The 22,809-nt window shown below is 41.0% G+C and overlaps 1 protein-coding gene across 1 annotated transcript in view; it reads left to right on the top strand.

Moving 5' to 3' along the window:
* Nucleotides 1–657: 657 nt before the first annotated feature.
* The window catches only part of ZNF804A (zinc finger protein 804A), a 171,049-nt gene continuing 148,897 nt past the window's right edge, over nucleotides 658–22,809 (top strand). The window contains exon 1 of the mRNA XM_069781937.1: nucleotides 658–876. Coding sequence (XP_069638038.1) covers nucleotides 766–876 — 111 coding nt within the window. The 5' untranslated portion in view covers nucleotides 658–765. The remainder of the gene's footprint in view (nucleotides 877–22,809) is intronic.

Raw genomic sequence — 22,809 nt, 5'->3', positions numbered from 1 at the left:
CGGCGGGCGGGGGCGGTGGCTATCGGTCCCGCGGAGCGCCAGCTAACGAGCCCGGCCGGTGCAGGCACCCGCTGCGTTGGGCGTTAAAAATAGATGTAATAAAAAAGAAAAGGGCGCGGAGGCTGCTCGGGGGAGGGGCGGGAGCTTTTGGGATGGGGGCGGCGCGCCCCCGGGCATCTTTCCCTGCCCCCAAGCCGCCCTCCCCTCCCCCCAAAAGAAGTAGGGGGCCCCTCCGGGGGGGGCACACCCCACATGCGGTTGGGATGACGGGTCTGCTTCCCCCCCCCCCCCCCCCCGCCCTTTCTCCCTTTACCTGCCGCCGCCCCGGCACCGCCCCGGCGGGGGGTGTCGGCCCGTCCGCGGCGGGGGCAGCGGGGCGTGGGGGCTGTGGGTGGGGGTGAAGGCGGCGTGTGACAGATGTCCTCCTCTGACAGCTCTCGGTATCAGCCCAGTGGCTCCCTGCCATTGGCTCAGTGCAGCCGACCGGCAAGGCTGCTCGCTATAATAACACTATGCCTGCCAGAGGCAGCAGCTCAGACGGCTCCGCCGCGGCCGTGCTGTCGCTCCTCCCCCGGCAACCAGCGCCGCGCCGAGCCTGAGGGGCTGCACCGCCCGCCCCCCCCCGCCCGCCCCTCAGCCGGCCGGCGGCGGCGGCGGCGGCGCCGCACATGCCGCGGGGCCCCGCCGGCCCTGGCCCTCGCCCTCCCCGCCGAGCCGAGGCCGGCCTGAGCGCCCCGCCGGTGGCGGGGAGGCGGCCCCGGCCCTATGGAGTGCTACTACATTGTCATCAGCTCCGCGCACCTCAGCAATGGGCACTTTCGCAACATCAAGGGAGTTTTCCGAGGCCCCCTCAGCAAGAACGGGAACAAAACTCTGGTAATGGCTTCTTCTTTTGCCTCCCCCGTCCCTCCTCTTCACGGCAGCGTCTCCGGCTAACTGGAAACCGCTGCGTGTGCGTCGCCAGCGATGCGGGCAGCCGGGGTGCTGGCCGGCTTTTTTGCGCGGTCGATGGTGCCTTCACCGCCGCGAGGATGCGGCGTCCTCAGCCCCCGCCTGCCGGGCCCCCCTCCTTGCCGGGGTGCTCTCCCCGGCTCCCCGTATTCCCTGGGGCAGCCTGTGCGGCGGCAGGGTAGGGGCTTGCGGGTCCTTTCCGAGCTGCCGACGCGGAGGCCGGCTGGGGAGGGAGGAGGTTGCGAACGGGAAGTCCAGCGACCCTCCTCGGCGGGGAGCGGCGGGGCTGGGGCTCCGCCGCCCTCAATCCGGGGGGAGCTCGGGGAGGAGGCGGCAACTGCTCCGCCGAGGCGGCTGCTGGGCATCCCCCGGCGAGGAGGGCTCCGCCGGGGTCACCAGGTCACTGACTGGCTGGCTGCCTCCCACCGCCCCCGGTGCCGGGGGCAGCTGGAGGTCCTGCTTGACGAAGTGAAGAAGGGACCCGAAACTTGTTTACTTGGGGTCTGAGCTTTCTGGGTAGAGGGATTCATTTGTTCGAGGATCGCTTCAGAAACGATATACGGTTTTGTTTGTCGGTTGCCAAGTTTTTCAAAAGCAAAACTCTCGGTTTGAAAGGAATTGATGGGTTGAGGCAATTTGGCTAGATACTCCGGAGAGTCTGCATAGGTTACTGAAACCGTTTCTGTACCCGTATGCTGTACTTTGATATCTTTATATCTGTTAGATATTTGCTGACTTGTTTGGACTCGCTTCGCTACTATTACTGAACTTTAATGGCAGAGTTATGACGCGATAGTATTGGCAATACATGTGCTCTCCTGCCTGCTCAGATAAAAGGGATGTAGGATAACAGCAGGCTGGGTGAGCTGCATCACGTAACATCTCAATCACGGCACAATAAAGTGTGGACAGATGTCTGGAGAGTAGAATGGAGCTGAAAGAGGGGCTTAGCCACGTTGTTTATCGCGTTCTCCCATCACCGTCTTATTCCGAAATCCCCTTTTGAGGAGATGGAGCAGAACTTACTTGCCATGTTCTTGTTCCCTCGAATGCATGACCTATGTTGATGGGGAATTTACTAAAGTACTTAACGTTTGCTAGAGTTGGCAAGCTTGCAATTTCTCCCTAAATAAAGAGATTAAAGCAAGTCCAAGCCAAGTCATAAAAATAGTAACTACTACGAGAAAATCTGAGGCAGATTTTTTGGACTGTTCCAAATGTAAAGTTCCTGTTTTCACGTTGTAAATCTTACCACAATTTTAGTTGCTGTGGATTCTGCATATTTTTCTGTTCGGGATTACATCCTTAGAATTTTAAACAAGTATTTGTAGTATCCATAAGATGGCAATATGTGTGTAATATTTCACTGTTACAGTTGCAAAACCAAGACCTGCTGCAGAAATATTTGATACACTTTAAATAATTGCACAATGCATCGCCTTCTTTCTACTGAACAATTTCAGTAAAGATGCATTTGGCAGGACTGAGAATACTCTGATGTAACTTTTGGACTGTGTATTATCTTGCGATTCATAATTGGTTCTGTTTCAATAGCATTTTATTCTTGCTTTTTAATTTTTTTCCCTTGGCAAAAAAGCAGCCCTGCATTCTCAACATTCCTGATTGATTTATTTATTGGTAAAAACAATAGTGACCAAAATATGTTGGGGAAGACTGGTGTTAACTTAAAATTCAAATAAACATACTGTGTAGGCTTTGAAACACTCTTACTCTGGAAAGGAATTTAACTCAACTCTGTTCTTCAGTGAGATAGAATAGATGTGAGGGGGAGAAAAGATAGTATTGGTTGTGGATTTGCCTTACCCTTAAAAGCTTTTGTTGTGGGAAGTGAGCAAGTGTAACTGTCAAAGTTTTTGCTGGGGTGAAAAGGGAGAGTTCTTGATATTGCCTCTGTGGGCAGTAAAATTAAGTTCTTGACTATGAAATAAATAGCGTATATCCAGAAGTCAAGACTCTTATTTACATTTGAGTGATTTTTAGTTTAAAGGAGGTAGAGATACCGTTGGGTCGTGATATAGGGTGACTGGATAGTTCAGACTAATAGTTCTGAGGTGCTGAAGTACATTTTGGCCAGCTTCTGTAGGAAAGTCAAATGCTGCAGCGTTTCAGAGCATCAGTCACTTTCACTGTAAATAGGCTTTCAAACTTAAAAAGATGAAAATATTTATTAATACCAAGTAGAACGTCTTTAGAAGTTCTGATAACAGTGCAGCCTTTTAATATGCTCTTGGTGTCTTTCATCCTAGAATAAGACTAGGAGAAACAGCAATTTGTAAATCTAAAACCCAGAAATATTTTGGAGCTGCTCTCAGACATATCTTTCTATTTTGCTCTAAAGCATTCAGTCTGTCTTCATCTGTGCTCCAAGCTTTCTAAAATCACTGCTTCCTCGTAAACTGAGGAGAACCTGAAAACAACCTCTGCTTTGCACAGTGTAGAATTGCTTCTGTGCAAAACTTACGATATTTGTTAAGCTTTGCTTCTCTAAAAGTTCTGCTGCCACTCTTTATCTAGAAAGGAAGACGACTACACACGCTATAGCAGAATTTCACAGCAAGTAGGAAAGTGCTGGTCCTAGTCAAATGATGAAGTTGTGGTTTCAAGATGATTTCATGTAATGTATCTTCAAACCCAGAGCTGGTTAGGCTTTGGGGGAGGAAGGTGCTTAGGGCTTTTGGCTACTGTCCCACTCTGGAGTGACCCGGTATGCACCTGCAACTCATCTTTTTTGCCCTATTCCCCAATATATGCCACTGAGAAACACTTTTCTCTGACTGTCCCTGCAGGTGATCCTTACGTGTTCATCCTCTGCCTGTGTCCTGTTTCACACAGAATTAGTCATTTTAAGCTTTATGAAGTTTTGGTTCAAAGCTCCCAGAAGGTAACAGGAAGAAAGAGCTGCAAACCCTTGCTCACCTAGCAGGGAACATGAAACTCAAAACTTGGTCCTTCCAAAAAAGTCTTTTGCAGTGGAGAGCATCAGAGGGTTACTTTTTGGTAAAAAAGGTGGAGTAACTATTGCCTAGTTCCCAGGCATAGCCTTTCTCTAAGTCATATCTACCTGTAATGCCTACTGAGTGCAGGGCTTTGAGATGGGGTTGTTTGGGAGGGGGAGAGAAGTGGGAGAGGGATGAAGATACGAAGTAGGAGAAGGAAGGGAAGGCCATGGTTCTCTTCCTCAAGGGAAGATGTATGGGGAAAACCTGAGTTTGGAGAGAAGTGAAAGGCACAAGAGGGAACAAAGCAAAGGGTTGATCTAGGCAAACTGAGAAAAGAGGCTACTGTAAAAACCCCACTTTTTTAATTAAATAAAATAAGGAAAAAATGCTTGTGAATGAACCTTTAGTGAGATGGTGGGGGAAAATGAAGGAATGCATTATCTATGTATAGTTCTGCGTGTCTGATGGCACAGCTTTGCACTATACAGATTATTTGTGCTCCCCCAGGCCCACTGGGTGACTGTTCAGTGTGGGTAGGGCCCACTTACCCAGTTGTAATCTGCTGCTCCTTACTGGAAAAAAAAAAATCTGAATTATGAATTGATGGGGAACGGGCTCAGCACATGTGGAAGAATAGCATCCAAACTCTTAAAATTCCTTCAGAAAATGGAGCAGTTTGGTTAAAAGACATTGGTAGTATTTGGGCTGTTGCATAAGGCTTTATCCTCTCCCACAGCAGTTTCTAGTGTCTGAAATAGCCTTCAGGGATGTACAGTCTTGTAATGATAGCTATGACTGCAGTGCTCCGTGGCAGCTCTTCAGAAGGGATTTTTTTGTTGGTGGAGTACTGGCCAAGTGAACCAACTGCTGACTGGTCTTTGTGTGGCAGATGGTTTTTGAACAAGAAACTCAAAACTTAGTGTGTGGGTCAATAATACGCAATGATGTTGCAAACTTCTGATGCTCTTTCTGTGTTTTTGTGTAATATTGCATATGGCTTGGTGTTTTAATCAATGAATATAGGCCCGATTGCTTGGCTATTTCTTGTCAGGGTTCATACTTGGTGACTTTAAAGCTTTTCCCAAGGCTGTTCTTTTTAGCAGTAGCAGTTTATAGAAATTTGTTTGCTACAAACTCTTTCTTTTGTCTGTGGATCTCCTGAAGTGTTCATATGCTTACTGTGTTCTTTTTTTTATGCCTTATGTTATTGATGCCAAATTACACTAGCCTTTCTTTGTAATTCATCTTCCTTTCTGTGGCTGCTGTCTTGCATCTAGCTTATAATCTCAAAAAATATTGAAACTCGCATGAAAAAATAGCTCTCTGGAGGAAGAAATCAGTTGTTTGGAGTCGCCACCACAGGTGATTTGCTAAATCCTTAAAATGTCTTTCAGAATATAAACTGAACCATTTTAAGGTATTATCCTAGTTACGTGTATGATCTCTGGTTGGTCATCAAGAGAACTGACTCTTTGCTTCGTCTTCTGAGTAGCTGGTACCTGGGTGGTGACTGAATATCTGCTATTTCACCCTAAGGTATTCCACTCATATAAATGGCTCTGTATCTGTTTCATTGAGACTTACAGTGATGGAGAACTGGTGGGGTAGGGCCCATTCACTTCTTTTAATTGGACAAATAAATTTTCCATGTTGGTGATCAGAATGAGTAAGGTCCTATTACTTGCCCAAGGAGGTCAGTGAAAAGTTTAGACCTTTATATGGTGTAAATTGCTACTGTAATTCTAATTCTAAGTCTTTTGTTATCCTGGTTTCAGCTGGGATAGAGTTGATTTTCTTTTTAGTAGCTGATATAGTGTTATGTCTTGGATTATGAGAAGAATGTTGGTAACACACAGATGTTTTCAGTTGTTGCTAAATAGTGTTTAGTCTGAAGTCAAGGGTTTTTCAGCTTCTTATGCCCAAGAAGGCTGGAGGGGCACAAGAAGTTGGGAGTGGACACAGCCAGGGCAGCTGACCCAAAGCGGCCAAAGGGATATTCCATACCATGTGACATCATGCCCAGTATATAAACTTGGGGGGGCTTGGCCTGGGGGGGATCGCTGCTTGGGAACTAGCTGGGCATCGGTTGGCGGGTGGTGAGCAATTGCACTGTGCATCAGTTGTTCTGTATATTCCAATCCTATTGTTATTATTGTCATTTTATTATTGTTGTTATTATTATTAGTTTTTTCCTTTCTGTTCTATTAAATTGTTCTTATCTCAACCCATGAGTTTTACCTTTTTCTTTCCGATTCTCTCCCCCATCCCACTGGGTGGGGGGGGGAATGAGTAAGAGGCTGCATGGTGCTTAGCTGCTGGCTGGGGTTAAACCACGACACTTGTTGAATACTGATAGAAAGTAGGTAGGATCAGAAATTTCCTGGTAAGTAGTTGGTTAAAGGACTGTAGTTTCAAATGTACCAAACATAGAAATCTATTATTGTGTATAACAATAATCTCTGTATATGCACATATATATATAGGTTTATATTTTGGTTATAAATATGTACACAGGGTACTTCAGGGATAGAATTGAAATAGTGATCCCCAGCTCCAAGGGAGACAGGCACAAATGATCTCAAATGGGAATCAAACTCTGAACTCGTGGTAGGCTCTGTGGAGAGGAAGATCACGTGAACTTCAGGTGACTACCATGTAGTACAGCTTCATGCCTCCCAGTCAGCTTGGACGTGGGTGCAGGGTGTGCAGATCAATCTTTAAAATACAACATGGGTACAGGTCTGTCTAAAAGCCTGTTGAATGTCTGTTTAGACCTTCTTTTAATAATCCAATTGTTTGTACCATTCGCTGTCTTGCTTTTTAGGTTTATTGAACAAAACTGCTTGGAATTTTTATTTATATACCTCTGTGTGTGTGTATATATTTAAATACTTGTAACTTCTTCTAAAAGTTCTAGGGCTTAGTTCTGCTTTTATAAAAACTCCATGGAGTTCACATACTGATACACTAGTGTCTTCTGAAAATGATATCTGTTGTTCAGGCTGTCTGTTGTCTTTAGTTCTTTTACCTTTTGTAGAATATTTTTGTATTTCCGGATCAACTAAAGTAAGTATGTTGTGGTGGACATAAAAATCTATTTTGTGAGAATTTCTCTGACAAATATCCATACCCTACTACAGTAAGAAAGCGGTAAACTACCTGTAAAACAGCTTTCCTGATGAAGAATACTGAAGCTGTTGTGCTCCTGCATGATCAGGTGGAAATGTCTGCTGATTTCAAGCTGTCTAATACAGGTATAAAATAAACAGTACTTACCATAGGTTTATTTTAAATACTGGTAAAAACAGGTCCTGCAGTTCTGTTTGCCATATCGTGTATGGCCAGTAGCTGAGGGTAATTTTTAAATTATATGTTGTATGTGCAGAATTTACTGAAACTATTGCAACATATTGTTTTTCATCTTTAGCGTTGCAGAGTTTGTAGGGTAGAGTTGCTAGGCTAGAGTTATATTGGTTAAGGGAGAAAAATCACCTGTTGCTTTCATCAGTGGTTTGTCCCCTGTGGATCTGCTAATGTCTTTGGCGTTTCAGTGTGCTCATGGCCTGAGTTTGGAACTTGAAGATGTTTGTATCTTTTCTATGAGAGAATCTGAATAGCCCTAACTCATTAAAATACTAAAATGACAAAATAAATTCTACCTAATTTAATTTAAATAGTTAATCAGTGTCACTTAAATCATGGTTGAAACCCAACCACTCAGAAGACAACAAAATAATTTGGTAAAATGGAAGTAACAATAAAATCTTACCTGTATTCTACTTCTGGAGCTTATTTGTATGAACATGACTTTTTTTTTTTTTTTTTTAATAAGTCTATTGGTAATAGTGCTGATTCAAAGCATCATCAACAGGTTCGTTTCGGTGGGTTGAGTGAACAGGAGGCTATTGTAATTTAGGTGCATTTCCAAAGCAACTCTGAGAGGTCGCAAGTCTCATGCAGTGAGATGCGGCACTCATGTCTGTCAGACTTGGTACGAGTGGATCGTCTGGTCCAAAAAACAGTAGGAGCCGGAGTCCAACGTGCAGCAGATTTAAACTGGGACAGCTTCTGATTCAGAGCTACTACTGAGGCAGACTTTTGTACTGTAAAAGCTTATTAAATGCATGGTAAGCTTCAAAAACATCGGTATTCTGTTGAATGAAATTAGACGATTACCATGGTTAAATTAGTACACTTGTTTAGTTTTTTCAGATCAGGGCCTTAAAGAGTAAGTCTAAGGAGAGCCTTTGCCTTGAGTATTTTCTGATGCAAATATCCATAGCAATCTCTTAGCTCAGAGACACACGACATTAATTTTAACACGTTGTTCAGACAGGAAAACAGTGTTGCTAACACGTTGTTTTAGCATGCTGCTAACTGGAAAACAGCAAGTTGGCTTCTGTCTTTTCAAAACCACACATATATTTTTGGATTCATTAAACTTACTGAACCTTCTCAAGGTGCAGGTTGCATTCTAAAAGCCTCAGCTTTCCTGTAGGCTGTGGGAACATACAGCTTTTCCGACGTTCCCATCAGCAGGGATTCAGCATTGCAAAAAGTAGTTAACTGTCAGGAACACATCTAGAGGACACTGCGTAATAGCCTTTAGGTTTAGCACATTGGGTTTTCAAGTAGGACTTGTCTAAGCAGCTGCAAGATCTTGGATGCCCCTAACTGGTGACAGAGTATTTCCTTTTTTGAATGGCCTTTAGGTATGCTAACAGGAACAATTAATCTCTGCAAAAATCAAAGCTATTGAATAGATGCATCTTGAGATGTAGGGATGACTAAAATAATCCCACAAAATCAATCCAGAGCATTTTCTGTTATTTAATGTCTTAATACGGTTAATGAGGATGGTGGCCTTATTTATAGCATAGATCCTTTAACACTGCCTGGTGGTGGTGGTAGAAAGTGACTTGATTTTTTCTGTTTGCTCACTTATGATTCAAGTGTAAACACGGGAGAGGGAGTGATCCTTCCTAATTTAGCTGTATCTGGCCAATCCCCTATAAACAAACACTAGTCAGACCCTTTTATTTTTCCACACATTTTTGAAGCGGGAACAAATGCTTTTCCTTCAGCTTTCTTGAGAGATCGTTATTTGATGAGCTGTGACTTAATGTTGTTGAAAAAACCCCAAAGTAAACAAACCAACATTTACTCACAAGGAGGCACAATATTTGTCATGTTTAACCTTGTTTTGTCAATAGATATAAGAAACTGCCTGAAGGCGTCAGGAAACTGGAATTTTAAACTCATAGTTTAATTGATTTATTTTGTTAAAATATGTTTGCTATTCCCTTCCTCTGAGGACTAGCTATGGCAGGGGTACAGATTGGGCAGAGGGTTTCATTTTTCCCTTGGCACAGAGGGTGTTTGTTTCGAACCAGCTGAGTTGTGTGTGAACATGAATTTCTGTGGAACCCGATTTCTTTTAATTAGTTCAGATAGTAAATTTCCAAATATTTTCAATATGGAATTTTAAATGGTGGTAATTATACAAATAGTGTTGTAAGAAAGGAAATGCAAATTCTTCCCCCACAGCTCTTAGAGCAAATCCTCAAATAAGGCCTGGAGGGTAATCTCCAGGTCTCCTGCCTGGCATTGCTTTCCTCATTGCATGCGATAAAGAAAAAGGTTTTGATTTAAAATTCTTGAAACATCTTGGAAAATGTTTAGATTTGGTTTGAAGAACTGAGAGAGATTTTCTTTTTTCTTTCAGTATCTCATCGATATTCTTGGTTTGTACAAATGATTTAGGACTCAGGCTTTTTGTCTGACCGTGCTGATTTGCATTGCTTTAAATTTTTTGTGTGTGTGTGTGTGTAAAAATGATATTTTTAGAGAGAGTCCTTTCCCCAAATAGAAAGTGATCAGGCTGCCTCTTCTGGGACCCAGCTCAACTCAAATATTCATGTTGCTAGACTTCTCACAGCTAGCGTATAGCCGTATTACTTACATTGGCCAAGTCTTGGTCAGGTTGTTTTCTTTAAAACTTTGTAATGCAAAATGTCTGGCAGAATTTGTTTCTTCACCCTGTAGAAATAAGTTTCTGGACTAGGAAAACAGCTTTCTTTCCAGCTTACTGGTAACATACTTCCACAGCAAATACAAATCCATGTATCTGAGACTTGTGAGACTGTAATTTAAAAAAAAAAAAAAAGTCAGTCTTTTCTGTGTGTAGGTGTCCATAAAGTCTGTGGAGTTTTTTTTCAATAAATACACTTACAACTTGATTTGCATGGCAGAATGTATTTGGTTTTTTTGGGTATCTGTTTAAATAGCTGCAGTTTCTAAGTATTTAATTTCTGCTGAAAGTGTTTTTACCAGGAGACCACAATACCCATTACAGAATAGCGTATCAGCTACTGCTTCATAAAAAGGATTTTGATAAAATGTCTGGAGTTAAAATGTCTGGAGTTATGTCTTGGGTCCATATAGGGTTATGATGCATGCAGGGGTCTAGCCGAGCAGTCTGTGAAACAACCTGAGCCTAAATCTGTAAAGCAAGATGCTTTTAATTTATTTTTTTTAAACTAGACATTATCGAAACTTAGCATTATGTAGGGAAGTTTCCTTAAAGATGTTTAATTGTATAAGATGTTTGGTCGCACTCTGTTGGAAGCAGTCGGCTTTATCACGGGAGAGAATAGCGTGGGCAAAGATGTTCACCTGAAGCCTTGCTGGTCTCTAAACCTGCCAGTCCCAGGCTTGGCATGTAGGTCTTGGGCTGTTCCCAATTTGCAGGTTTGCTTTCTGCCCTTTTCAGCAACACTGCTGCTCTGTGCTAGGAAAGACAGATGTGTAGTCTTCTCATCTTGCATCCAGTTCGCTTCCCGGTTAATTGCTGGCCGTGCTGGGAAGGAGCAGAGGAGTGGCATTGGGGAGTGCTGGCGAGGTGCGGCAGGGAGGATGGGGAAGCGACCTGAGCAGCATGTGGGTACCAGCTGCGCGACAGCACTCTGCCTTCCCATTCCCAGTGCGCAAAGGGTAAGTGTGTCATCGGTGGCTATGGCCTTGGGAAAAGGCAGGTTTTTTTTTTTTTAAATGTACTTGTGGCTACAGTAATAAGCTTCTCTGGACCAACAGAATTGAGTTAATCAGTGAAGGTAACTAACTTCTACATTAAGGCTTTGTGGTGTGGTTGGTTTTCTTTTTTTTCAAATTTTTTTTTTTTGGTGTTAGCATTTTTTTTGTATGTTTGGATAACTTGCTTTTATACCCCCAAATATTAATACTGAGGAAAACAGAAACTTGTAGGAGATACCAAGAATGACTTACACATTTCATTAATGCAAAACTAATTTTTCTGCCCTGCTTTTAACAGCACAGGAAGATGTTTATCTGGATGTTAAGTACTGACTATTTAATCACCTCATATGGTTTCTAAATGTAAAAAAAAAATGGCAAGGAAGTGGTATAAATAACTTTATACCAGAGATGTTGGATTTCTTAAGTGCTTGCAGCATAGCACACTAGACTATAGTCTCCACCAGTTTTGTTTTTTTTTTTTTTAAAGCATTGTATTTTTACAAAATACTCTTTATTGTTAAAAAAAGTGATACAAAGTTTAGGTTTGCTTAGAAGTGAGACTCTGGAAACTTAATGTAATTACGTAAAGAACATTATGCTCTTTTACATGAGCAGTAAACAACTGTTTATACAAATGAAATAGGGTTTTTCGTAGACTTTTTTTAAAGCAAAATACATTTTATGCTGCTTATTTATGATGCATTCTTAAAATATAGTTAGTTGGTGCTTTAGAATACTCAGGTTAGCAGTGGAACATACTGCTGAATAGATTTGGGGTTTGCTGGTTCTTTGCATTGATTTTTCTAATAGTAATGCTGATTTTCTGATAGTGGTAAGGAAAATTTTATCTTACGAGGGAGAAAAATCAGGATAATACTGCTTGTCTTTCTGCTGTGCAAATGAGCCACTAAATCATCTGACACCTGTTTGTTTGGCAAATAGCAGATGTGAGTGAACTAGCAGGTAGAATTAAGAATTAGAAAGAGATTAAAACAGTTTTAAAGGACCACTTCCAGAGGTTTATGGAATTGTAATACTAATGACCTGTTGAGCAGAGAGAAGAGCTTGCTTCCAACAGGATGTAAAAAATGCTTTAGAGTTTCTTTATGAAACACCTTTGAGTGCTCGTGGGTATGGAAGTGTCAAGGCAATGTAATTAAAAAAAAACTCTACAGAAACCTGGTAGCTGTAGCATTATGCTGGCAATTGCAAGTGGTAATGGAGTGTGCCCAGAATGGACCTGCTTTGTAAATAACGGAGAAGTAAAGAAGAAAAGTGGAGTTTTCCAGTGTGCTTGTATTTGAGGGGAAACTGCAGCTAGGTATGTGAAGGAAACAAAAATACCCAATCTGTTTGTGCAGAGAAAGGAAAGGTTACCAAACAATAGCAAACAATTACAGTGACTAATGATAAGATGGAACTGGAGAAGGAGAATAACTATAGCTCAGGGACAAAGGTTTGCCTGTCACTGTCAGCATATTCGTGGCGGCGGTGTCTGCCTTGTTCGTTCAGGTTCTTGCATTGAGAAATGGGACGGACTTGGAGAATTATTGCTCTGACTCCTCTTGGAGGTGTGCAGTGGGAGGCAATGGGCACGAGCTGGGGCATGGGAAATCTGATCGGGTACAAGGAAAAAGAAAAAATTTGAGGGTGGTCAAGCACTGGAAGAGGTTGTCAGAGAGTGTGAGATGTCTGTCCTTGGAGATGCTTAAAACTTGACTGAGCAGCCTTAATCTGCTTGGCTGTGCTTTTAAGCAAGGGGTAGTACTAAATGTCCCTTCCACCCTCAGTCAACGTTACGGTTCTGTGTTTGATCTGTAGGAGAGTGGCCTTTAATTTAATCTCCTGTAATGAGGTTCCTCGGGGAGCGAGGCCTGTCACTGTCATGTCCTGCTCACAGGCTTTGGGACCACTGGGTGCTCGTGGCTCACCTTGTCCCAGATGATGGCTGGCTGGCTGGCTGGCGTGGTGTCTCCACTGACTTCCTCTGGGGATCTCCTAATATGTCAGAGGTCCGAAATACAGTGCTTGTTTCAGCTCTGAGTAACAAATAAATCAAATGCAACTATTGAATCTACTTATGATTTCTTTTTAGGGATTCCCGAGCTGAGTCATGCGATTCATAGTCAGTGACCCAACTTGTAATTAAGAAAGATGATGGACTCGGAACTTGTCCAAAACTAATTCATGTTTAGCTCTTGCTCTCCACAAATCATATGCATTATCAGCAGTATTTTATACTTTTTCATATTAAAAATTGCTGGAGTCTATAATCTTAATTTTGGAAAGGCTTTTAAAAGCTACTCAGGAGCACTACCGATAGAGGAATTGATTTGTTGTCATTGGAACAGGATTGTGCAGAAGCAAGAAAAACTAAAGCTGAGCATTTTCTAAAGGCATTGTATGCTACACTCCTGCATTACTGGAGATGCAGATTGTTGCAAAGAGGGAAAAATAAGGAATAAGCCATAAAGCTTATCTTCTTCAGCCCACAGAGCTCATAGAGAGTGGGGTGGACAGTGTATACTTCCATAGTTTGAGTATTTCCAGGAAATTGGTCAGGTATTTTGCATCTTTTCATACAGTGGGTATGGTCTGCTTATGGGTTGATTTTATTTGTTTTTATATGTTTAGTTTATATTCTATATGTTTAGTTTATATTCTATATTTCTATATATTATATTTTATATAATATAAAATATTCTTATATATTATATTTTAATATATATTCTGTATATTCAGAGCTATTGTTTGACATAGTGGTGTGGCATCATACTAATTTATAGTTCATGATTTATGTAGAGCAAATATGATTCTGAGGGAAGGCAGTGCCAAAGCTCTTTATGAGTGGCTGAATCTCTCTTTTCTGTAAGAGGGGGCTATTTGATACAAACAGGCAGTTTCCAATTAATTGTGTGTGACTGAGCAAAAGACCAACCTTGGAGAAATCCCCATAGAGCAAATCTGAGCACGTGAAGACTGTGTATGTTCTCCCTCGGCCCCATCACAGGTAGCAGAAATTTTGAGCTTGCTTTGAAGTGCTCTGGGCGCTGCAGGCCAGGTAGTGGCTAATGCTGACCATGTTGTAGTCAAGAGATGAGTGTTTGATTTGTTTTTCAAATCAGTTAGTAAAGTAACTGGAGCCATATATAATTGCCTTCTAAAAAAAACTGTCAGAAGTTTGATGCATAGTAAATGTGAAAGCTACAATATGGAATAAATTATCAAATGGCTCAAGTTCAGTGTCTCTTTGAAGACTACGGGGGGGTAGAGGAAATTACGCTTGTATTTTACAGCTGCCAAATTGAATTACAGCAACAAATATGTATAATTACAATTCAGAGACCATGATTTATTCTCACAGTTAGGTAATTAGAAGCAGGACTACACTTGAAGGTTCAAATTGGATTCTTAGAATCCCTTACATGAATATGACCTGTACAGAAATCAGTGTTTTCATCTCTTCTATTTTAAGAATTTTGAATCGTAATGTAAAGTGACTCATCCATTATTTCCTCATCTCTTCATCAGTGAGAACGCACAAGAAATTGTTCCTTTGATTGTTTCCCTGCAAATGTGAAATCTTTACGGTTTCTTCTCTTTTCAACAGGCATTCATAAATCCAATTAACATTAATGAGACTCCCATGTGTGCATTGAGAGAAAAAAAGTGGACCTTTTGTCTCTTAAAGTATGTGTTTAACTGCAGAAAAAAATGAAGAAAAAGCTTTTGGTGAATTACAGGTTACAAAGTCAGTAGCTTCTATCCCATTTTCGCAGCAGCTAACACATTCCCCTGCTTCTCTCTCCCCTGCCAAGGGTCCTTGTACAAGCTATAAATGTGGGATGAGCAGTGGTATTGGTGGAGAGCGCTATTATTACCTCCAGTTCTAAGATTAATTACTAATAGGCCACATTTTCAACTGAATGGCAGGATTACAATAGGGTTAATGTGATTATACTTTTGTTCCTTGACATAACTCTGTGGGAACAGAGTGAAAAGAAGTAAAAAATATTAATATCTCAGTGACCTATAAAGAATAAATACTTAGTGCACTTGTTCTTCAGAGGTTCTCCTGTCATCCCTCTAAAGAATAGGATTGATGTTGCAGTAAGTTAGTGACATTTTGTATTATTCAGTAATATTTCTTGTTTACTTGTTGGGGACTCTTAGAGCGGCTATGACTTTCCTGATGACATAGGAGGTCTTGACTGAGCTCAGTGCTGTTAGTAAATGAATGGAGTCTTAGTAAATTAAATGCTGACATCTAGAAAAGTATCTGTTCCTGTAGCTGGCAAAACAGTCTCAGCACAGGGAATTTTGCTTAATTTAATTTATTGTCAATTAACACCAACTTTTGCTTACTGATTTGAGTATTGGGGTTGGGAAAGAAGACTTAAATTGAGGAGACACTTCCTTAAATTTGGCAGTGGTGAAGCTTGGGTGCGGCAGGCGGCTCACAGCAGTGTCATGACCGACCATGATGGGCATGGGGTCCATCACATGTCTCACTGCAGGTCCCCCTGTAGCCCTCCACCACCCAGACCTGCCGTGTGCCCCCAGTACACCCCCTGAGTCACAGCCGACATGCAAAAGGGCTCCGAGGAGCTCACTGCAGCATAAATACACTGAAACCATAAGGTCTATCAGAATTGTAATACCACTTCAGAAGTTTAGAAATAGCATGTTTATTAGCTGTAATCACTCCAAGATTTTCATTCAAATGAATAGCCATAAGTACTCAATGTAGTTAAATTTCCGTACAAACCTGTTGTGCAGTTTGGTTCGGAATAGGAGGCATCACCATTCACATCAAAAAAAGAATGGTATAAGGCTCTTTGGTTGACCCCTGTGTTAGCAGCCGTCTAGTAGGATCATGGCTAGACTGCAGTCCGTGTAAGATTATCTAATGTGTACATCTATATAGGATGCTCTATGCTTTAAAATAACTGTTGTTACACTTTTCTGTTAGGAAGCGTTTCATGATACTAGTATTATTTTGCAACTGTGTTTCCTCTGCGTTGCTTGACGTTAAGCCCGTTTTGTCTGGACTAGTTATTGTCCCTCCTCGATGGTTACATCCTTCAGATATTTGTGAGCTGTAAGAATCCTCATTACTTGCATCTTTTCCAAGGGTGGCATGCTTAGTGATTTTTCCTCTTCCTTCATACATCGATTCTTCTAGTCTTGATTATGCTGTGCCTTTTTTTTTTTTTGAACTCACTCCAGTGTTTCAATATGAATCTATCAAAATGGTTCCCAGTATTCCATATAAAAGGTGAAATTAGAAGAATTCCATTTGTGTTTCTAGCAGTTCCGTAATGTTACAGATATTTGGGGGTGGATTGTGCAGTCTGTGTTTATAGTGACGTGCTTATTCTATAGATAGTCTTACTAACATCATTGGGACCGCTCACTTCATCCTATTCTTATCACTTCCCCAATTCCCTCCTCCACTCCTCAGATTCCTTGCAGCAAATGCAGCATTTGGCTATGGGTAGAGCTTTTAGTTTTTCAGAGTCTTTAGTTGTGCTATGACTTCTCTATTGCCTTCAATCAGATATAATTTTCAACTTCTCAGGAAGGTGCTTTGATAAATCTCCGATTATAACCCTTGTAAGATAGACTTGTTTGTACTTTGTAAGAATAATGTGATCCTTGCCAGGAGCTGACAGATTTATTTCCTTCTGCACTATTAATTGCTCAAACTTGTATATGTGTATGTATATATTTGTTCTTTCCCTTGTGAAAGAACAGAAATAAATATGAAGCATTTCTACACAGAGACATAAGTTTTATTTCTGACCTCTTTGTCTTTTAATCTTTGCCTTTTTTTCCCCTCACGTGTTTTTGGTTTTTTTTTTTTTTTTTTTTCCCCCTCTATCTGTAGAAAATCTGCCTAGCTTGGTTAGCATTTTGCTGTTGTTGTGCTCTGTGCAAAACTCACCTCAGTGTGTATGTCCATTTTCTGTCATGGCTTTGACCTCCCAATCCACTTCAGCTGACTCTCCTTACATGCTTTTTCTGGTTAGTGGGATGATCTGAATTCAGTGAGAGTTTCTTTTGAATAAAACATCAAATTTACTCCTTTCACTGCAAATATTTGGAAATGCCTGCATTGTGTTGAACTTGGATCTCACTGGTGATTCTTATACAGTTGTACAATTTAATTTTCTCAGTTTTACCATCCTCACTAGATTGCAATTCTCATCATTTACCATCTACCACCATTTCTTCATAGACTGGATTTTTAAAATGACAGACATAAATTGAATGAAGTTGAGCTTCACAGCAGACAAATGCTAGTCACCAATACCCTTAAGTTAATTTTTACTTGTAAAGAAACATAAGAGCCATCAAGATGTGTATTTATTTAATCTGAAGAAGCATACTGCTTTTGCAACATCCATTTCCCAGTGATGCTGTAGACTGCCAGGCTGCAGAAATACCCGTTGTGGTCAACTTTTTCATGACGGGACAAGCTCTTACATTTGTCTGTTCTCCTTTGCCCTTTGTCAGTGTGGAGAAGTACAGGACATAACTTGCTGAGATTTCATGTTATTTTGCTTTGGGCCAACTGTGCTGTTTTCTTTTGCTCCCTCTTTCTGTGTGCTGCGGAGCGAGGTGCCTGGAGCGTAATGCTAACCTGCCAGCTGGGGTAGCACAGCTACCTTGCTTTCACTCCGGTTAGAGTACTGAGTTTGGCAGTGAGAGGAAGGAAAGAAAACATCATAAAACTTTCAAATACAATGCTGGCAAGTTAATATGCGTGCTTGAACACTTAAAAAAAAAAAAAAAAAAAAAAAGAAATAAAATCCTGGGATGCCAGGATTGTCTGGTGAGCCTTCATTTTCATGACAAAGCTCTGGATTTGAGAAATACTTGAAGAAAATAAACAGATTTAGTGATTACTTTCCTTGACATCCTTGACAGTAAACTTTAATATTTTAATGTTTCTTGCTGCCTTTTCCTATTCCCCTGTTCCATTTCTTTTATATCTGCCATTTGGAGGGGTGAGGGCTGCCTATGACTACCTTACTTGTAATTGAAAAGATGATTTGCTAAATGCAATTCTCTGTTATAGTCTCTGTCCTTTTAAATTTCTGTCTGTCCCGTGCTCCTGCTTTTCTTTTCTGTGTATTTTTCCTTTCTGGCTATACTTGCCTAATGCTGCTTTCTTTCTTTTTTGTGTTTTTTGAGCTTTGTTCCATTTCATATCCCAAGTTTTTGCAAGTTATTTCTCAAAAGAAGATGCCATTTTAGAACTAGATTAACTGCCTTTGGTCAATCAGAAAAGGAGAGTTCAAGCTCTGAGCTTTTGTTGTGACATTTTTTTTTTCTGTTAGAAGTAAAGAAGCATTTTTGATTATGTTTTAAGAGTAAGGTCTCTAACACAGTCTTAATTGCTTTGCTTGTTAATTTGTTAGATCTGGTACAGATTTAATGATATTGTTGCAGCTGGCATTTAGCTGATTGGAAAAACACGACCATGTATTTAGATACTGCAAATGACAGAATGGTAAAGCTGGTTTATGCTACTCTATTTTTCTGCTTGTAATACTCCAGATTTGGTCTTCTGAGCAGCTACAAGTGAGAAGAATCCTCATGAAGCCTGACTAGACAGAACTCAGAAGTTTGTGTTTCTAAATGAGCATGTGGTTGTTATTTCTTTTGATAGAAACCCACGAGGACACCAGGGTGAGGGGGGTGTGTGTGTGTGTGTGCGCACACCTAAGTATATATATACAAAAAATGTATTTTCAGGGTCATCATTCTTTTTACATTATGAACAGCGTGATGAAGGCAGGGTGTGTAAGTAGGGTGTGGTCACATGGCAATGGAGAGATCTCTTGTAAAACTTTCTTGCAATACTGTTTTTTGGTTTTCTTGGACAAGGAGACAATGGCAAAACTGAAGTCTGTTTTAAACAGTCCATCATGATGGTGAACACTTAATAAGATGTGAATTCACCTTCTGGTTTGTAAGATGAAGATCTGAGTTGTTGTTCATAACAAAAAGATGTGAAGAAGTAATGAAAAAGTGATTTTGAAGAAATGGGGAGGGAGTGAGGAAGCTGAGGAGGACTTGGCTGGTAACAGAGCATATGGATTGCTTCAATAGCATTGCTAGCAATGCTGAGGCGGGTCCAGCTGCTGGTAGCTGGAAGAGGACAATGTTCATACTGGCAGAAAGATGGACTTCCCAGAAAAGTTTGTGACTCTCCAGTCATTTCTTGAGCAGATCTCAAGGACCTGTGGCAGCATGTAGCTTTGCTGAGGTATGTAACGAGCTGTCTTGGGAATTGCTCATTCCGTAGTACTTTTGAGCTACATAAAGTCAAAAAGTCAAGAAGATATTAAAAAAGCGTATACTGAAAATTCAATATTGCTTAAACTTTGTTTTCTGAAAGGCATAGAGGAATGTTTACGAGAAGATTGGGAAACTTTTGACGACTCCTGCCAAACCTCATTGAAGCTTTCTTGAACAGTTTCCCTTCTGCCTTTCTCTAGCTCATCTCCCACAAGAACAGTCTCTACAGATGACAATAATAATCAAATATTCTAATAAACATATGTATGGTGATACAGTGCTATCTATGCACACACTCATGTGCTTGCTGGTCTGTGTATGCGCTGTCAGCTGTAAAGAGTTAGGCACCCGCACGCACCGTTCATCAAGCTGATGTTCGGAGTGTGTAGAAAAGCTAAATGGCTGGAAAGCAGCTATCTCGTTCAAAAAAGCCACTTAGTGAGATGTTCAGTGAGGAGGTAATATCTTTAAAAATATTTAGTGCCACTCGAAGCCTGAAAAAGCAACTTTTTGAAATATTTAAAGACCCGCACCTTTCAGGGGAAAGCTGAGTGGTTCCTATGCAATAACATTGCTATCTTTTAATGCTACAATCGCTCAACTGATAGGAAAAACATCTCTTGATTATTTTATACTTAGATACACTTACTACCTGGAAATACAGCTTGTACTGAAATACATTGATTGTTTAAATGCGTCAGTTATCAGAAGAGAACTGGCTTCATTACACTGAATTAAGCATGTTAGAATAATAGTTTAATATGTTCAAATCACTAGACAGGCAGGGATCATGAGCCTTTCTAGCACTTTTAACATAACACTCCTGACTGTCTTCACATGAACAAAAAGTAATTTTTTTGGAAAGATTCCTGCTTATGTAGTGCACCTTTTGCTTGCCTAAGCTATATTAAATGTTAGTTTTCGCTGTTATATTTAATCTCCTAATGTATGCGATAGATCTCCCCCCGCCCCCCTCCGTTTCCTTTAGTGTTGCCTGCATTTCAGAGGTAAGTGAAATTAATCCCATGGTAAATTCATACATGCACTCAATCCTCTAACTGTCAAGCTTTTGTTGTTAGTCTTGGAAACATTTGTTTGTCATCAGACTCGTTAAGTCTTATGTGTTGAGACCAAGACATGTACCAGTGGTTCCCATCTCATTCTTCCTGAAGCAAAGTGTCTATCTCACTCATTTTCAGTGTTTGTAACAACATATTACAAGTTGTCAGTAAGTGACAGCTTTTAAAATAGGGTCATGTCTTGCTTTTCCACTAATAAGATACACGGTAAGTGAGATACCTTGTATGGTCTGCTTTAATTGGGCAGTGATGACTGAATGACATGTTTATTCTGATGTTAGCTTTTAATATCTACATGCCTTTGGATATTTTATGTATATCTGACCTGTTGAATAGCCTGAAGATTGCTCAAATTTCTACTGGTCTCCACATGGCCTTCCCTGATACCGATGAGTGGGAGCCACAAGAGAGCTACTTAGCCTCCTATAGCTATAATTGGAGAATGTTTAAGTCAGTCATGGGGATGTAGGAATGATCGCATTACCTTGGCTTAGAAATGTTACCCTGTGTTATCTGAGCATGCTTTTAGCCTGAGAAACAACGAGTAAGACAATTCAGCTTAGCTTTTTTTCCACCTAGGCTAAGCTAATTTGAATCGCCTTACATTGGTTACGCTTAAGGGCAGGAATGAGGACTGCTGATGTATACAACTTTTTGAGAAGTTGGGGCTGCCCATTTGAGCCGTAGGGGCTGCACTGAGGTGGCTTAAGTTCTGTAAAATTATTTTTGCCAGTGCCTGCATTATAATTCGTTTCAGAGAGATGCTGTAGTTTTGAAGTGAATCGCCTTTCCCCCTTTACCATGGGTTGGTGTAATTTGCGCAGTGGTGCTGGGACAGGTGAACTAAATTGCTTTTGAAGAAAATGAAACTCCCCTCTGTGAGTCTGTCAAAATATACGTTAAGCCGTCAGTAAGGGTCCAAACTGTTGACTGGCCTTCAGATAGCTTTGAAACACGTGCATGAGGTCTAGGGAATTGGAATAAATGCAGTTTGAAGTCAAGTCCTGATCTCCTTGGGTACATGTTTATTTACACTAACTGTATCAATCTAGAGATCCATCCTCTTGTGAAATTTCTTTATAATGTAGATGTGGCCATGTGTCTACATATAATGTAGACTGAGCTATTTCCAGAATCAGCATTTTACTCTATAATATGAAAGTGCAGTTAGATATTATAATAATTACACTATTTCCATTGCAGTATATGAGGTGATAAAGCAAGACAAGAACAAAATATTTCAAATTTTCATGTTACGTGCTTGCATGCAAACTTTCCCTTTTGCAGAGATGCATGCAAAATTTCTTCCCCATGTGGTTGGCAATGTCTGTTTTGCCAAGTAAAGAGGTGCAAGGGAAGCAGGTCTGTAGAGCAAGAGCATCAAAACCCCAGTGTGTGCAACAGATGGGCTTGAGAGCTTTTCCTGTCTGCCAGCTCTGATCCGCTCCAGCGGACTGAAAGGCCATTAGCAGGTGGAGTGTGTTAGGTGAGTCCTGGAGTACATCTTCCAGTTTCACTTGTGTGCTCCAGGACTTCTCCATGGTGGGAATCAAAACACAGTAAATAAGAGCGGTTTGGATGTCCAGCAGTGCACGCTTTGGGAACTAAAGTACTAATGCAGACATATCTGCTTATGTGCTTGCTTCTGCCAAACAACATTTACTAGAAGCAGGTTTGTTTTTTCAGGTGAGAGATGAAAGTATGGGAGAGGTTGATGCTATGTTTATGAAAGCCCATAATGTTTTTATTAAGTTAATTTATATTTGCTGTTGGGTTTTCTTTTTCTCCAGCAGAACATTCATTTGTCCTTTGAAATCAATTGGTCTGCTCATCATTAAAATCAGTGGAGATACCATTTAAGTAAACGCCCAAGAACTAAGCTTGCAAGAAAAAGCTCAAACTCTCATCTTTCAGGATGTCTGAAAGGTTTGTTTGCTCTTGCTCTGTCTTATGCCAGTTATATGGCACTCCTCCACAGTGGGACATGGCCAAGACTTCTATTGTTTGTGGAGCTCCTTATGTGGCCAAAGGAGCGAGAGTTACCTCTCTGATGTACACTCTTGTTTCTGAGAGTCTCCTTCTCACTTTGATAACCTGAACAGCAAAGGTTTCTCATTGAAGTTGGTGGCAAAATGCCTGTTGAGTTTAATGTTGGAGCTCCTTTCTCATAGAGTTGACTGTTTGTATGAGACTCTTCTCCCTGATTATGTAAAATACATGCAAATGTTTGCAATAGATGATTAAATGTGTACTACGTGAACTTTTGGGACATTATTGCTCGCTATTGCTGCAGCAAAATGCTGAGACGTGTATAAAAGGCTACAATAATTGTTAGAATAATCATGTTTTCATGCATTAAGAGATTTATATTTGTGAAACTAAAGAAGATTAATATCTCTGTAGACTCCTGACTTTTTCAAAGAAAAACAGTAAGTGGGCAAGCATGTCTTGGCTGTAGAAGTATTTTGCACAGA

The sequence above is a fragment of the Haliaeetus albicilla genome, chromosome 4 (genome assembly GCF_947461875.1).
Source record: "Haliaeetus albicilla chromosome 4, bHalAlb1.1, whole genome shotgun sequence".
Taxonomy (NCBI): domain Eukaryota; kingdom Metazoa; phylum Chordata; class Aves; order Accipitriformes; family Accipitridae; genus Haliaeetus; species Haliaeetus albicilla.
Note: the sequence above shows the minus strand (reverse complement) of the source record. Positions and strands in the feature narration are given on the sequence as shown.